At 46.3% G+C, this 17,745-nt stretch overlaps 1 protein-coding gene across 3 annotated transcripts in view; it reads left to right on the top strand.

Annotated features, from left to right (window-relative positions):
- Positions 1–17,745, top strand: part of LOC134966629 (membrane-spanning 4-domains subfamily A member 4A-like) — an 81,762-nt gene that overhangs the window by 44,786 nt on the left and 19,231 nt on the right. For 2 of the 3 annotated variants that reach the window (XM_063943523.1, XM_063943524.1), the window contains exons 5-6: positions 10,225–10,404; positions 12,614–12,733. In XM_063943523.1, the coding sequence (XP_063799593.1) occupies positions 10,225–10,404; positions 12,614–12,733 (300 nt within the window). The remainder of the gene's footprint in view (positions 1–10,224; positions 10,405–12,613; positions 12,734–17,745) is intronic. The other variant, XM_063943525.1, reaches the window with a different exon arrangement.

The raw sequence follows: 17,745 nt of genomic DNA, 5'->3' as shown, positions 1-17,745 counted from the left end.
CAGGCGAATGTGCTGATGAATTGATACTGTTCTTGGTCTCAAAAGTTGTTTGACCATGCTCTGGATCTCCTGAGCCTTTTCCACCGGTAGAAATACTTTCTGTACCTTGCTGTCCCATATCATTCCCAAAAATGATAACCTCATCGTCGCTTCCAACTGAGATTTTGGAAAGTTGATGATCCAACCGTGCTGTTGAAGTACCGTCAGGGATAACTCTATGTTCTGGATTAGCTTGTCCCTGGATCTCGCTTTTATGAGGAGATCGTCCAGGTATGGAATTATGTTGACTCCTTGTTTGCGAAGGAGAACCATCATCTCCGCCATCACCTTGGTGAATATTCTCGGAGCTGTGGAGAGCCCGAACGGTGATGTCTGGAATTGGTAGTGGCAATCCTGAACTGCAAGCCTCAGGTATGCTTGATGTGGCGGGTAAATGGGGACATGCAAGTAAGCATCCTTGATGTCCACTGACACCAGAAATTCCTTTTCTTCCAAGCTGGAAATCACAGCTCTCAAGGATTCCATCTTGAATTTGAATCTTTTTAAATAAAGATTCAAAGATTTTAGGTTTAAAATCGGCCTGACCAAGCCATCCGGCTTTGGTACTACAAACATGCTTGAATATAAGCCTTGATTCCTTTGTTTGGCAGGAACCAAGGCAATTACTTTGTTTTGACATAATTTGTGTATTGCATTCAGGACATTTGCGCTGTCCTAAGCAGAAACTGGTAAGGCTGATTTGAAATATCGGCATGGGGGAAGGTCTTGAAATTCCAACTTGTAACCTTGGGATACTATCTTTAAAATCCAAGGATTCAGGTCTGAGCGAAGCCAGACCTGGTTGAAAAATAGTAGACGTGCCCCCACCCGATCGCACTCCCGCAGAAGAGCCCCAGCATCATGCTGTGGTTTTTGCAGAAGTAGTTGCTGACCTCTGCTCTTGGGAGCCTGAGGGTATTGTAGGTTTTTTTACCTTTTCCTCTCCCTTTTCCTGTGAAAAAAGGTGTACTTTTAGCCTTTTTGTACTTGTTGGGCCGAAAGGACTGCATAGTATGAGAATGATATACTTTTTTGCCGGCGTAGCTGCCGACGGCAGAAATGCTGACTTGCCAGATGTAGTAGTTGATATCATGGCATCTAATTTCTCTCCAAAGAGGGCCTCACCATTGTATGGGAGCGCCTCAATATTTCTTTTGGATTCTGCGACAGCATTCCATTGGCGGATCCAGAGTGCCCTGCGGGCTGAAATCGCCATAGCAGAGGCACGTGAGCCCAGTAAGCCTCCGTCCATTATTGCCTCAACCAAATAACCTGCAGAATCTTTGATATGACCTAGAATTTGCAGCATGTCATCTTTATCGACCGTGTCAATATTAACAATCTAGTTATCTGCCCACTTTTTGACTGCGTTACCTACCCACGCAGAAGCAATTGTGGGCCTGAGCAGCGTACCCGTAGCAACCTACAGTAGATGGACTTTAAAGTCATCTCTAATTTGCGGTCAGCAGGTTCTTTTAATGAAGCTGACCCTGGGGCAGGCAAAATTATTTTCTTTGACAACCTAGAAACTGAGGTGTCTATCATTGGGGGTGACTCCCACTTACTCCTATCCTCTTCTGAAAAGGGTACGCTACCCCAACCTTTTAGGGATAGCAAATTTCTTTAAAATAATCTTTTTCCTCAGGTGGAGGTGTTGTGTCAGGAAATTGCAACACCTCTTTTATAGCGACTATCATACATTGAATGCTCTTAGCCAGTTTGGGGTCTACCCCCCTCAAATCCCCAGTGTCGATGTCAGTGTCGGAATCTGTGTCAGTGTCCCTTTGCATAATTTGGGCCAGGGACCTTTTCTGGGAACTGGAGGGGTCCCGAGTGGATGATGTGAAACAATTGGCAAATAAAGCATCTTCCACAGACTGTCTCCAATGCTTTGTCTGTTCCTCAGACTCAGAGAATTTCTTCGCTAGTTTAGCCATATTACTTTCTCACCCACACAGGCTCAGAACACTCTTGTGCCTCTAACATGGGTTCCTCTGGGGAAGAGCTTTCTCTAGACATGTTACACGCGTGTATAGTCACACCACTCACACATACACGGGAGCTAATGGGGACAGACCTACACTAATGTCTGTCAGAGGGACCCAGAGGGAATTTCCAGTCCACACCACGCTCCCTATATGTATTACGTACAATGAATATACATACTGTATATTCCAAAACAGTGCTTTTTTTTTTATCCAATGTGAAGCCCACAGACTTCAATAAATTATGTGCTCCCCTCCCCTTCTATAACACCCTGGTACTTGTATCAGCGATGTGTGAGGAGAAGCAGCCTGCAGGATCAGCGCTCCGGCATCTCTGTGAGGAGAAAATGGCACCAATCAGTGTTACAAGCAATTCTGAGGTGAAGCCCCGCCCCCTGTAATGGCGCGGTTCAGCCACAGTAATGTTTATACTGGCGGGGGTAGTGTACATCAGCGGCTCACATGTATGTACATTTTGCCGGTGAGAGTAAAGATTTATCATGTCCCTCAGAGCGCACCCCCCCCCCCTCCGCGCGCTCTGCACCCTGTGCTGAGAGACATGTTGCTGCGCTGCGCTGGTACCTTTATGCAACCATGATGACCGGAGGGCCCCTCTCTGCAGGTCTCCGGTAAATACTCACCACTCACCAGCCTTCTGACTTCTGGCTCTGTCAGGGGGTGGCGGCAGTGCTGTGGGAGTGAGTAGCAGCCAGGCAAGGGCTGTGTTCAGTACCCTTCAGGAGCTAATGGTGTCCTGTCAGCGGAAGCAGAGCCATTAAACTAACTGAGAAGTTGGTTCCTACTTCCCCCTCTAAGTCCTACAAAGCAGGGAAGCTGTTGCCAGCAGCTTCCCTGTAAAATAAAAAACCTAACAAAGTATTTTCCAGCAGAACTCTGTAGAGCTCCACTGGTGTGCATCCAGTCTCCCGGGCACATTTTCTAAACTGAGGCCTGGAGGAGGGGCATAGAGGGAGGAGCCAGTTCACACTGTTGAAAAGTCTTCAAGTGCCGAAGGCTCCTGCGGAACCATCTATATCCCATGGTACTAAAATGGACCCCAGCATCCTCTAGGACGTAAGAGAAAAGGCCTCGTTATCTCATTTGGGTTTGCTATAAGTGAAAGGGTTAAAGCAGATGACGATGTCTTTGTTTTGTATTTGCATGGAGAAGTCTATTATACAAATACCACCATTTCACTATTCTGATAACCATCTCAGAAGTAACATTGGAGATATAAGTGATTTTTTTTTTTAATCTCTGCAATATGAGGCAATTAAAAAACATAATCATACTTATCGCCTATCTCAGGCTCTGTAATAACAGTTGTAAAATGCATACGATGTTACAACAGCTGATTATTGCTGTAATTGGGGGTCATGTAGAGTTGTATGCACATTATATTACCTGCATTATATACACATTTTTGTATATATTGGCAACTGCACATAGGTGGTCATTCCGAGTTGTTCGCTCACTAGCAGTTTTTAGCAGCCGTGCAAACGCTAAGCCGCCGCCCTCTGGGAGTGTCTTTTTGCTTAGCAGAAGTGCAAACTAAAGGATCGCAGAGCGGCTACACAAAAAAAAAGTGCAGTTTCAGAGTAACTCCAGACCTACTCCTAGCTTGCGATGACTTCAGACTTTTCAGTTCTGGATTTGACGTCACAAACACACCCTGCGTTCTCCCAACCACGCCTGCATTTTTCCTGGCACACCTGCGTTTTTTCAAACACTCCCTGAAAACGGTCAGTTGACACCCAGAAACGCCCACTTCATGTCAATCACTCTGCGGCCAGCAGTGCGACTGAAAAGCTTTGCTAGACCTTGTGTAAAACTGCATCGGCTGTTGTGAAAGTACGTCGCGCGTGCGCATTGCGCCGCATACGCATGCGCAGAAGTGCCATTTTTTTTGCTTCAACGCTGCGCAGCGAACATTTTCAGCTAGCGATCAACCCGGAATGACCCCCATAATCTGTATGGGGGCAGACTATGCACAACAGGGCCTGACCACGCCCCTTATGGGCACACGCAATGAGGAGGAGGGAGCAGAGATACACATGGGGAGGGGGAGCAGAGGTATAGCTGTGCGTCTCTGCTTCTTCCCTCTTACTTTTGAGTGTATTTGTTTAGCCTGGCCAGTGGAAGCAGGAGGAAGAGGAGGGAGGAGCTTAAGAACTTAGGGGCGGGGCAAGTTGTGGAAAGGAGGAAGCTCACATAGTCCTGGCTTCAGATTTAAGCCCCCTGGGGCTTGTAGAGTGATTAACTGGAGATAAACTACCAACTACAGCTCCTAACCATTGTTATTCAAAGGAGTCAGGGCAGTTAGGAGCTGATTAACTGGTACTTTATCTCTCTCCACTTTATCGCTCTCCAAGGCTTAGTGCATCCCTCCGAGAGAGTTGTTCGGAGCGGTTCCGGTATGAATGGTCGACCATGTTATGGTCGACAGTCATTAGGTCGACCACTATTGGTCGAAATTGACATGGACACATGGTCGACACATGAAAGGTCGACACATGAAAAGGTCGACATGAGTTTTTTAACTTTTTTTGGTGTCGTTTTTTACGTAATGTGACTGGGAACCCCAATTAGTGCACCGCGTCCCCTCGCATGGCTCGCTTCGCTCGCCATGCTTCGGGCATGGTGCCTTCGCTCCGCTACCGCTTCGCTCGGCACAGATTACCGTTCCAATCGTAGTCCACGTGGATCGTAAAGTATGGAAAGTTCCCCAAAAGAAAAAAAAAAAGTTAAAAAACTCATGTCGACCTTTTCATGTGTCGACCTTTCATGTGTCAACCATTTTCATGTGTCGACCATGTGTCCATGTCGACCATGTCCATGTCGACCAATAGTGGTCGACCTAATGACTGTCGACCATAACATGGTCGACCATGTAAACGGATACTGTTCGGAGCATTCAATCCCCTTGTCCCCATATACACCTGGCTCTGTAGCTCAGATGATCAGTGTGGCACCGTACCGCTGGTGCTGCCGATTCTCCCAGGGAAACACCTGCCCGTGAAAAAAAAGCAGGCTGCCACATCAGGACCTCTGTCAGATAGGGCCCCATACACTGATACTCCCCCTGATGGTGGGGGAGGTATCGGGAGAAGAACAAGTGAGACAGGAGGAATAGCGGGAAGAATGGGGGGGTATATTTATTATAGTGTGTATGATATGCATATGTGATACATTCGGTCTGAGCTGTGTTCACTGAAACACACAGATGTGTCCACATAGACCTATTCTCAAATTGTACCAAATAGCCCCATTTGGAATGCCATGATTTTGCAAGTATGTCGCACCATGTACTGAATATGTGTCTTAGTCACTTCTCTAATGTGACAAAAATAGGATTTTAATTACCTACCGGTAAATCCTTTTCTCGTAGTCCGTAGAGGATGCTGGGGTCCATATTAGTATCATGGGGTATAGACAGGTCCACCAGGAGCCATGGGCACTTTAAGACTTTAATAGTGTGGGCTGACTCCTCCCTCTATGCCCCTCCTACCAGACTCAGTCTAGAAACTATGCCCGAGGAGACGGACATCTTCGAGAGAAGGACTTAACACAGATAGTGGCGAGATTCACACCAGCTCACACATACAAGGCAAACCAAGCAACAGCTGAACAAGAATTCTTAACCAAGTAACAAACAGTACTTAACCAAGAACAAAGCAGTACTGAACTAAGTAACCACTGTAGGATCACGAAGCGCTGGGTGGGCGCTCAGCATCCTCTACGGACTACGAGAAAAGGATTACCAGTAGGTAATTAAAATCCTATTTTCTCTTACGTCCTAGACGATGCTGGGGTCCATATTAGTACCATGGGGATGTACCAAAGCTCCCAGAATGGGAGGGAGAGCGCGGAGGCTCCTGCAGAACTGATTGACCAAATTTTAGGTCCTCAGAGGCCAAAGTATCAAACTTGTAGAACTTAGCAAACGTGTTTGACCCAGACCAAGTAGCCTCTCGGCAAAGTTGTAACGCCGAGACACCCTGGGCAGCCATCCAGGAAGAACCCACCTTACGAGTAGAGTGGGCCTTAAGAGATTTAGGACACCGCAATCCTGCCGTAGAATATGCATGCTGGATAGTGGCCCTGATCAAGCGAGAGATCGTCTGCTTAAAAGCAGGACACCCAATTTTCTTGGGATCATACAGGACAAACAGAGAGTCTGATTTTCTGTGACGAGCATTGCTCTTCACATAGATTTTTAGAGCCCTTACAACATCCACTTTGATGGAATTGAGGAGTCAGTAGCAACTGGCACCACAATGGGTTGGTTGATATGAAAAGCCGACACAACCTTTGGAAGGAACTGCTGATGTGTCCAGAGCTCAGTGCTATCTTCATGGAAGATCAAGTAGGAACTTTTACAAGACAATGCCCCCAACTCCGACACACGTCTAGCAGAAGCTAAGGCCAACAAAGTGACAGCCTTCCACGTGAAAAACTTGACCTCAACCTCCTGTAGAGGCTCAAACCAATCCGATTGGAGGAACTGTAACACCATGTTAAGATCCCAGGGTGCCGTAGGCGGCATAAAGGGAGGCTGGATGTGCAGAACCCCTTTCAAGAAAGTCAGAACCTCAGGGAGGGAAGCCAGTTGTTTCTGGAAGAAAATGGATAAGGCCGAAATCTGGACCTTTATGGATCCCAAACTCAGGCCCATATCCACACCTGCTTGCAGCAAAAGGAGACACCGTCCCAGTTGAAACTCCACCGTAGGAAACTTCTTGGATTCACACCAAGATACATACTTTTTCCAAATGTGATGGTAATGTTTAGACGTTACTCCTTTCCTAGCCTGTATCAGGGTAGGAATAATCTTGTTCAGAATGCCCTTCCGAGCTAATAGCTGACGCTAAACCTCCATGCCATCAAACGTAGCTGCAGTAAGTCTTGATAAGCGAACGGCCCCTGTTGCAGCAGGTCCTCCCGAAGAGGCCTCTGATCTTCCAGCAGTAGATCCAGAAGATCCGCATACCAAGCCCTTCTTGGCCAGTCCAGAGCAATGAGGATTGCCTGAACTCTTGTTCTCTTTATGAGTTTTAGAATCCTTGGAATGAGTGGAAGTGGAGGAAACACATACACTGACTGGAACACCCACGGAGTCACCAGGGCGTCCACCGCCACTGCTTGCCGGTCTCCTGACCTGGAACAGTACCTCCGAAGCTTCTTGTTGAGATGGGAGGCCATCATGTCTATTTGAGGTACACCCCAAAGATTTGTCACCTCCGTGAACACCTCCGGATGTAGGCCGCACTCTCCTGGTTGGAGATCGTGTCTGCTGAGGAAGTCCGCTTCCCAGTTGTCCACTCCCGGAATGAAGATTGCTGACAGCACCAACGCGTGCCTTTCTGCCCAGATGATTATTCTTTTTACCTCTGACATTGCAGCTCTGCTCTTCGTTCCGCCCTGTCGGTTTATGTAGGCCACCGTCGTTACATTGTCCGACTGCACCTGAATGGCCCGATCTTGTAGAAGATGTACCGCTTGTAGAAGACCATTGTACACGGCCCTTAGTTCCAGAAGGTTGATTGGAAGAATGGATTCCAGACTTGACCACCTTCATTGGAAGGTCTCCCCTTGGGTGACTGCGCCCCAACCTCTGAAACTTGCATCCGTGGTTAGAAGAATCCAGTTCTGAATCTCGAACCTGCGGCCCTCTAGAAGGTGAGGCAATGGTAGCCCCCACAGGAGTGAAATCCTGGCTTTTGGCGACAGACGTATCCTCTGGTGCATGTGCAGATGAGATCCCGACCACTTGTCCAGGAGATCCAGATGGAAGGACCGTGCTTGAAATCTTCTGTACTGAAGAGCCTCGTAGGAGGCAACCATCTTCCCCAGGAGGCGAATGCACTGATGAACTGATAACCGGGTAGGCTTCAAGACATCTCGGACCATAGTTTGGATCACCAACGCTTTTTCCACCGGTAGAAATACCCTCTGCACTTCCGTGTCGAGGATCATCCCCAGGAAAGACAATCTCTTTGCCGGCTCCAAATGTGATTTTGGATGATTTAGGATCCATCCATGTTCCCTGAGCAGTCGAGTTGTGAGAGCAATGGACTGCAACAACCTTTCCATGGAAGATGCCTTTATCAGCAGATCGTCCAGATAAGGAATTACATTCACTCCCTGCCTGCGGAGGAGAATCATCATCTCTGTTATTACCTTGGTGAACACCCTCGGTGCTGTGGAGAGGCCGAACAGCAGTGCCTGGAACTGATAGTGACAGTCCAACAGCGCAAATCTGAGATAAACCTGGTGTGGTGGCCAAATCGGAATGTAGAGGTACGCATCCTTGATGTCCAAGGACACCAGAAACTCTCCCTCCTCCAGCACTGAGATCATTGCTCTCAGAGACTTCATTTTGAACTTGAATTCCCTCAGCTAAGGGTTTAGCAACTTCAGGTTCAAAATGGGCCTGACTGAAGCAACCGGTTTCGGTACCACAAACAGGTTTGAATAGTAACCCTGGTTTACCAGACAAGGTGGAACTGGAACAATTACATCTGACCTTTCCAATTTGTGAATGGCTTCCTGAAGGATATCCCTTTCTGTCAGCAAAGCTGGCAGGCCTGATTTGAAGAACCTGTGGGGTGGGAGCTCTTGAAACTACATTTTTACCCCTGGGACACAATATACTGTACCCAGGGATCCAGACCGGACGACACCCAGACGTGACTGAAACGTCTGAACCTCGCTCCCACCTGCCCGTCCTCCAGGCAGGGAGGTCCACCATCATTCTGAGGATTTTGAGGACACAGAGGCAGGTTTCTGGTCTCGGGAACCTGCAGGTGCCGGTTTTTTGGATTTTGCTCGCCCACCTCTGAAGAAAGTCGTAGGAGTCTTGGACTTTTTAGCTTTTGCAGACTGAAAGGACTGCACAGAGGACGCAGAAAAAGGTTTCTTCATCATCTGAGAGGCTGAGGAAAGAAAGGTTGACTTACCAGTGGTAGCCGTGGAGATCCATGCATCCAATGCTTCCCCAAATAGAGCCTGACCTGTGAAGGGTAGGTTCTCCACACTTCTCCTGGATTCCGCGTCTGCAGACCATTGGCGTAGCCAGAGACCCCTGCATGCTGAGAAAGCCATGGACCATGTCCTTGCAGTCAGATTACCCAGGTCCTTCATGGCCTCCACCATGAAACCCGCAGAATCCTGTATGTTACGTAAAAAGTTAGGGAAGCTTTCTTATTGTCTGTAAAGTAAGCCTCCTCTACCTGTTCAGGTGGCTTGTCAGTAATGTGTAACACATCCCTAATAGCATCAATCATGAGTTGCACCCCTCTTGCCAGGGAAGCCTCACCCCCCCCCCCTCATATCCACATCACAGTCTGCCGTGTCAGAGTCGGTGTCCGTGTCGACTTGCATAATCTGAGCTTCTTTGGGCATACACCAGGGGATTCTGAGGTAGTGGGGACAGAACCAGACAAAACCCCCACAGATTGTTTTAAAATCTGTGATTCAGTCTCATAATGTGCAATCCTAGTAGAAATTTGGGATATCATTCCCTTAATAGAAGCTACCCACTGGGGCTCAGATTCAGAAGGTTGAGAGAAAATATTACATTCCTGTGTACATGGAATGGATTCCTCTGGAGAAGATACATATTCAGCCGCACAAGACACAGAGTCCCTGGACATGGTTATGTGAGAATTATGCATACACACAGGAAAATGTCAGACACAGTTTCCCCCCAAGTACCTTCAGAGATACATAGAGCTTGGAGCCAGCAGACACAGCGCCCCAGTAGACAGGTATAAAATAACTGCCTGGCGCTGACTGTGTACCCTTAATAGAACTGCACAGTAATAGGCAGCCCCCCCCCCTTCTACATTGCTGCAGGTAAAGTGATCCCAACCATCTTTTTCCTACAGATGCCACTTTCCTGCTCATATCTGAATCAGGCCCTGTGTGTAAAAGGTCGTAACTGTTGCTCTGTGCATTCTGCTGCTCCGGTTACCGGTCTGGTTTAGCACAGAGAATGCTGCCGTGCTCTGATTGGTTACATGCTTGTCATGCTTTTTAATGCTATAAACGCTTGTTCAGCCTGGCTATGGGTTAGTTCTCGTTCCTCCTATTTTAAAGTGAAACATGAAAACATTACTGACAAAAAGAGCAAAAGTATTGCCTTACGAGAAAGGGTTTACCAGATTAAATAATCTCTTTATGTTTCTTTGTATTCCAGGTGAACTCAAGCTTGGTTCTAAACATAATCAGCTCCGTAGCAGCAGCTATAGCGATGATAATATTCTGTATATTTTTCCCACACACGTCAATGTCCTATTATTATTACCTGTCCTTTGACACTGTGCTTTGTGCATATTACCAGCCAAGCCAAGACTGCGATGGGGAATTCCGGCCTCTGGTAATTCCTATCTGATGAATGGTGGTAGATGGTATAACATGCAATAACTTTGTATTTTTTTCACTATCTGATATATTTCAGGTAACTTTGGTCAATAGTCAGGAAGATAAACAACATAACCCCCAGGGAAAATCATCCCTGTGTTAAAAAGTTTCAATTCTAAATAGACTTTAAACAGTGAATCTGCCTGTAGATATTATAGAAATTTTAGGGTGGATCAATTTAAAATGAGTTATTTACGAAGTTCGCCCAACAACTGTCTAAATGAGCAACTGTCAAATGATAGCATATGATTTTTTGTGGTTGTTCTATTTGCCAGTGAGGATACAAGTGTCAGTGACGCATCCATGGTGGCTTCTGGGTACTCATATCCCAAATCCCCAACCGTGTGCCCTCCACCCCACTTTTCCTTCGGGAACGGATGTTAACTGAATCCCGCCCCCTTGCAGGATAATCCTGTGATTTGTGGATATCTGGGAAGGACCGTCATCTGACAGTGTGATATATATATATATATATATATATATATATATATAATATTATGATTCCACTGTAGGCTCTATAGACATGGAGGACCAGCACACCATTGAAATACAAAGGGGTATATTCAATTGCTGTCGGGTCCTTTCCACAGCACTCTATTCAATGCCGGGCCAAACCCGACAGGTTTGTCCCGTTCCCGACAGTGTCTATCTGACTTTTTTAAAAGTCGTATTGACATTGTCGGAAACGGGGCTAACACCTGTCGGGTTTGGCCCCGCTTCCGACAATACACGCGGCTCGACGGCTCGTGTATTCCGACAGCATTCCGACAAGTCGGATTTCCCGACTTGTCAGAAAAATTGAGCCTGGATTGAATAGGTCGGATCCCCTTCTGACCTATTCCAGTCGGAAACTGCCGTCTTTCCGACAAGACGGCAGTTTCCGACTCTAATTGAATACACCCCAAAGAGTCTTTAATTCTTTAATTAATCCAGTAAAACAGTGAGGTAATAAGGACAGCAGACTAATAGCATATCGTCAATACTTATCAGCAACCGGTAATCTGAGCATAATGGACTCACACATCACATCATAGTCAGAGTCCGTCCGATGATACTGTTTCAATGTAACAACACCTTCCTCGTGGTCTGCCCTAGTCTCCCGTTCCCTGGAACCCAACACGTGACGTCACCATGTCCAGCGTCCTTCGAGACACTGCCAATGCATTTTGTCACCAAGGACTGTGGAAGTCCTCGTGACAAAACATGATGGGTGAGCCTCGGAGGTCGCTGTATATGGTGATGTCACGTGCCGGTTTTCAGTGAGCAGGAGACCAGTAAGTTTCTCTACTGAATTGAGCCGTGAGATAATGTACTGGCTGATGTCCGGAAGGCACTTGGACTGATCCTAAGGCTGATTACTACTTACCTTGATGTATGTGAGCATGTAGGTTGTTTTTACATTATACTCATGTTACATTATGCCCTCCATCTGTGTATTTGTGTCGGTATGCTGGCTGTCGGGATTCCGGCGCCGGTATACTGTTCGCCGGGATCCCGACAGCCGGCATACTGAAGACCACCCGAAGAGACAGAAGGATTTGAGCAAGCCTACAATCCACAAAAGATCTGCGGATAGTTCTCCTAGATGTTTGGAACAACTTCCCTGCCAAATTCCTTCAAAAACTTTGTGCAAGTGTACCTAAAAGAATTGATGCTATTTTGCAGGCAAGGGTGGTCACTCCAAATATTGATTTGATGTCTGTTCTGTTCATTCACTTTGCATTTTGTTAATTGCTAAAAATAAACTATTATCACTTCTGATTTTGAAAGCATTCTCACTTTTCAGCATTTTTCCACACCTGCCTAAAACTTTTGCACAGTGCTATATATATATATATATATATATATCGATAGATAGATAGATCGATAGATAGCAGATAGATATGCATACTATATCTATCTATCTATCTATCTATCTATCTATCTATCTATCTATCTATCTATATTTATTTATCATGTCATCATATATTGTGGTTTCCCGATTTATTGTTTACCACCAAACACTCTCTTATACTGTATACACTGTAATGGATTTTATGGTAATACAGCTGAAACTGGTATTTATTTTGCTAGTCTATATTATACAGGGCAGAATTAATGTTGGGTTACATTCTATTTGTGTAATTGCCATAATTCTGTTATTTTATTTTCTTCTTCTGTTGTAGCCTCTGCTCCTAGGCATCGTATCGATTCTATTTATTCTCACTGTACTGGAGTTCTGCGTCGCCTTGTCTACATCTGTTTTTGGATGCAAAACTGTGTGCAGGACGTCTTACAATGAAGTGGTAAGGTTTACTATGTGTGTTATATAGTATCTAAAAGCCCAGTGCTCCACCCATTTAGTTATAGATGTTACTATTAGGGTAGCTTTCAGGCAGGTACCATCACTATGTATAAACTGTAACAGAGAGACGTATAAACCCTGTTATAGTATAGATACCCATCTGAGTGAGGTCACCTTATAATATAAGATTGGCTTTCACAGTTTGATCAAAATGTACCCAAAGATTCCTACGTTTTTTCCGTTATTATTAGAGATGAGCAGGATCTGAGTCTACCCGAGCTGCGACTCGGGTGTTCTCGCCAGACTCAGATTCCACTTCGGGGTAAAATGGCATTCTCCCGGCATCGGAGTCTCGCTGGATTTCTATATAAGGTGCTGCGGCCGGGACTCAGCGCCATTTCACTCTCACGCACGCTGCTGAACGCTGCGCTATACTCTGCTGTATTGGCTGTACTGAGACTACAGACTCACAAGTGGCTGTGTTCTCTAAAGTAACTTTGTGGGGGCAGGATGATGAATGTGGCACTGTACTCTGATGTATTTGCTGTGCTGTGTCCAGAGACTTCAGACTCACAAATGGCTGTGCTCTGTATAGTGACTATGTATAGGGGCACACTGCTGTATGATGCTCTGTACTCTGCTGTGTTGCCTGTGCTGTGTCCACAGACTCCAAACTCACAAGTGGCTGTGCTTAGTATAGTGACTGTGTATAGGGGCATGCTGCACTATACTCTGCTTTATTGGTTGCTCTGTGTCCACAGACTCCAAACTCACAAGTGGCTGTGCTCTGTATAGTGACTCTGTATAGGGGCATGCTACACGCTGCTGTATGCTGTGCTGTACACTGCCGTATTGGCTGTGCTGTGTCCACAGACTCCAAACTCACAAGTGGCTGTGCTCTGTATAGTGACTGTGTATAGGGGCATGCTGTATAATGCTGTAAGCTGCACTGTACTCTGCTGTATTGGCTGCTCTGTTTCCACAGACTCCAAACTCACAAGTGGCTGTGCTCTGTATAGTGACCGTGTATAGGGACATGCTGCAAGCTGCTTTCTCCGGCAGGGTCCACAGGTTATCCACAGGATAACAATGGGATATGCTGGAGCGACAGCGGATTGGCACCAAACAATCACAAGCTTTCAGTCCTCCCAGGATGCAACGGGCTCGTCCATATATCCCCGCCCACCGACTCAGGCAAATCAGTTTTTTGTTTGGTGCGGCAGGAGCCGGACCATGGTCACAGGGCTGCTGTGTTTAGCAGCCCTAAGCTTTCTTATTTTATTTTTATAGTCTTACTAAATTGTTTTTGAGTGATCTTACCTAACAGCGTCTTACACGCATATCGGAAAGAGTCGCTCCAACAACTCTCCGCCGGGTCGCAACAACGCTTACCCACGGTACAGTGCTGCCTCAACGATTGTTATCCTGTGGAAACCTGTGGACATAGGAGAAATACCGTTATCAACGGTAAGTTCTTACCATAACGTATATTTATGTTGCGCTGTACTCTGCTGTAAATTGTACTGTTTGGTGCACTTTACCTTGGTGCATCTATAAGCTCTGTGATTTCATGCAGTCTGAGCTGCAGGTTCAAAAACAGAAATCTAAAAAATATAGTTAAGTTCTATTGTTCGTACTGTTTGCAACGCATTACCCTAGTGCGCTTTGTTCACATGCATCTATAAGCCCTGTGACTCCATGCAGTTTGAACCAAGTTGCAAGTTAAAAACCTAAAAATAAAAAAATACATAGTTAAGTTCTATCATTTGTACTGTTTGGTGCACTTTACTCTAGTGCACTTTGTTCACGTGCACCTATAAGTGCTGTGACTCCATGCAGTTTGAACCAAGCTGCAAGTTCAAAAACAGAAAAATTATATAATTAAGATCTATTGTTAAACTGTTTGGTGCACTTTACTTTAGTGCACTTTGTTCACATGCATGTATAAGCCCTTTGACTCCACACAGTTTGAACCAAGCCACAAGTTAAAAACCAGAATAATAAAAAAATGTAAAATTATTTTTTATATATATATATATATATATATATATATATATATTGTGGCAGAGACAGCATTTTTCCATGTGAAAGTAATGTGGAGGTTCCAGACCTGGTTTTGGAAGCAGTAGCAGAATCCTCGGTGTGTGATCAGCAGCACGTGGGAATTCCTGATATAAGGGTTTCCAGGTCACCAGAGTCACCTTGCTCTTGATGGTGGAATAGGCCGGGTGATAGGCCGGGTTGTGGGGGTCATTCCTACCCATTCACACGCAGCGGTTCTTCGCTGTGGTGCGAACGGGTCGGGACTGCGGCCGCGCGTCACCCGCAATATGCACGCGCGTCCTTGCCCGGTGACGGTCGTCGCAGGGCAGCGACGCCACCAGCGCAGAAAGTGATCACAGCAGCGATCGCATAAAGACTGACAGACGGGAGGTGTTCCGGACTGTTTTCCAGGAAGATCCAGGCGTTTGGAAGGCGGATGTCTGATGTCAATCCCGGGACCTTCGTCGCTGAATCAGTCGCACAGGATAAGTAACTCTTACCCTGGTCTTGTTTTGCAGGAAACTTTTTTAGCATAGCAGGGCTGCACAAATGATCGCAGCCCTGCTATGCTAAAATACACTCCCCCATAGGCGGCGTCAAGTTGATTGCACGAGCAGCAAAAAGTTGCTACGTGCGATCAACTCGGAATGAGGGCCTGTGTGGGTTAGACTAGGGACCACTGGAGCCTATCGAGAGTCTGCTATGCTAAGAGTGCCTGTATGCTACTGTATACTGACTGCATATGGATTTAACTTGCTATGTGGTGACCTGCAGTTCACAATAAACACCGAAAGTGTTCATCTGAGTCCCCGTGTTGGTGATCCTTGTCACAAGTGGTGGAAAATGCGAGCAAAGACACGGTGTACAGCAGAAACTGTTGGTAAGCAGCATACCGGTGTTTAAACTGCAAGTTTTCCCTTTTCTTTTCTTCCTCTCTGGTTATGCAGTGCAAGTGGCAGCCTTAAACGCATACTTGCCTACCCTCCCGGAATGGCCGGGAGGCTCCCGAAAAACGGGTGACCCTCCCGGCCCCCCGGAAGAGCAGGCAAGTCTCCCGATTTACGAGGGTCACCCCCTGCCCGCCGCCCACTTAACGAGTAAAGTGGGCGGTCCGGGCAGGCGATGACGCGATTCTTGTTGAATCGCGTCATTGTAACCACTAGAGATGAGCGGGTTCGGTTCCTCGGAATCCGAACCCGCCCGAACTTCAGCTTTTTTTACACGGATCCGAGCGACTCGGATCTTCCCGCCTTGCTCGGTTAACCCGAGCGCGCCCGAACGTCATCATGACGCTGTCGGATTCTCGCGAGGCTCGGATTCTATCGCGAGACTCGGATTCTATATAAGGAGCCGCGCGTCGCCGCCATTTTCACACGTGCATTGAGATTGATAGGGAGAGGACGTGGCTGGCGTCCTCTCCATTTAGATTATAAGAGAGAGAGATTTACTGGAGCTTAGGACTAGGAGGAGTACTGTAGAAGTGTAGAGAGTGCAGAGAGTTTACTAGTGAGTGACCACCAGACAGTGCAGTTTATTTAATATATCCGTTCTCTGCCTGAAAAAAGCGATACACACAGTGACTCAGTCACATACCATATCTGTGTGCACTGCTCAGGCTCAGCCCAGTGTGCTGCATCATCTATATATATTATATATCTGTCTGACTGCTCAGCTCACACAGCTTATAATTGTGGGGGAGACTGGGGAGCACTGCAGTGCCAGTTATAGGTTATAGCAGGAGCCAGGAGTACATAATATTATATAGTGAGTGACCACCAGACAGCGCAGTTTATTTAATATATCCGTTCTCTGCCTGAAAAAAGCGATACACACAGTGACTCAGTCACATACCATATCTGTGTGCACTGCTCAGGCTCAGCCCAGTGTGCTGCATCATCTATATATATTATATATCTGTCTGACTGCTCAGCTCACACAGCTTATAATTGTGGGGGAGACTGGGGAGCACTGCAGTGCCAGTTATAGGTTATAGCAGGAGCCAGGAGTACATAATATTATATAGTGAGTGACCACCAGACAGTGCAGTTTATTTAATATATCCGTTCTCTGCCTGAAAAAAGCGATACACACAGTGACTCAGTCACATACCATATCTGTGTGCACTGCTCAGGCTCAGCCCAGTGTGCTGCATCATCTATATATATTATATATCTGTCTGACTGCTCAGCTCACACAGCTTATAGTTGTGGGGGAGACTGGGGAGCACTGCAGTGCCAGTTATAGGTTATAGCAGGAGCCAGGAGTACATAATATTATATTAAAATTAAACAGTGCACACTTTTGCTGCAGGAGTGCCACTGCCAGTGTGACTGACCAGTGACCTGACCACACTGACCACCAGTATAGTTAGTAGTATACTTATATTGTGATTGCCTGAAAAAGTTAAACACTCGTCGTGTGACTTCACTTGTGTGTTGTTGTTTTTTTTATTCTATAAAAATAAAACTCATTCTGCTGACAGACAGTGTCCAGCAGGTCCGTCATTATATAATATATAATATATACCTGTCCGGCTGCAGTAGTGATATATATATATTTTTTATATCATTTATCATCCAGTCGCAGCAGACACAGTACGGTAGTTCACGGCTGTGGCTACCTCTGTGTCTGCACTCGGCAGGCAGTCCGTCCATAATTGTATACCACCTAACCGTGGTTTTTTTTTCTTCTTTATACATACATACTACTACGACATCTCTTTATCAACCAGTCTATATTAGCAGCAGACACAGTACAGTACGGTAGTTCACGGCTGTGGCTACCTCTGTGTCTGCACTCGGCAGGCAGTCCGTCCATAATTGTATACCACCTAACCGTGGTTTTTTTTTCTTTCTTCTTTATACATACATAGTTACATAGACATCTCTTTATCAACCAGTCTATATTAGCAGCAGACACAGTACAGTACGGTAGTTCACGGCTGTGGCTACCTCTGTGTCTGCACTCGGC

This window comes from Pseudophryne corroboree, chromosome 10 (genome assembly GCF_028390025.1).
Source record: "Pseudophryne corroboree isolate aPseCor3 chromosome 10, aPseCor3.hap2, whole genome shotgun sequence".
NCBI classification, from domain to species: Eukaryota; Metazoa; Chordata; class Amphibia; order Anura; family Myobatrachidae; genus Pseudophryne; species Pseudophryne corroboree.
This window is presented reverse-complemented; position numbering and strand designations above follow the sequence as displayed.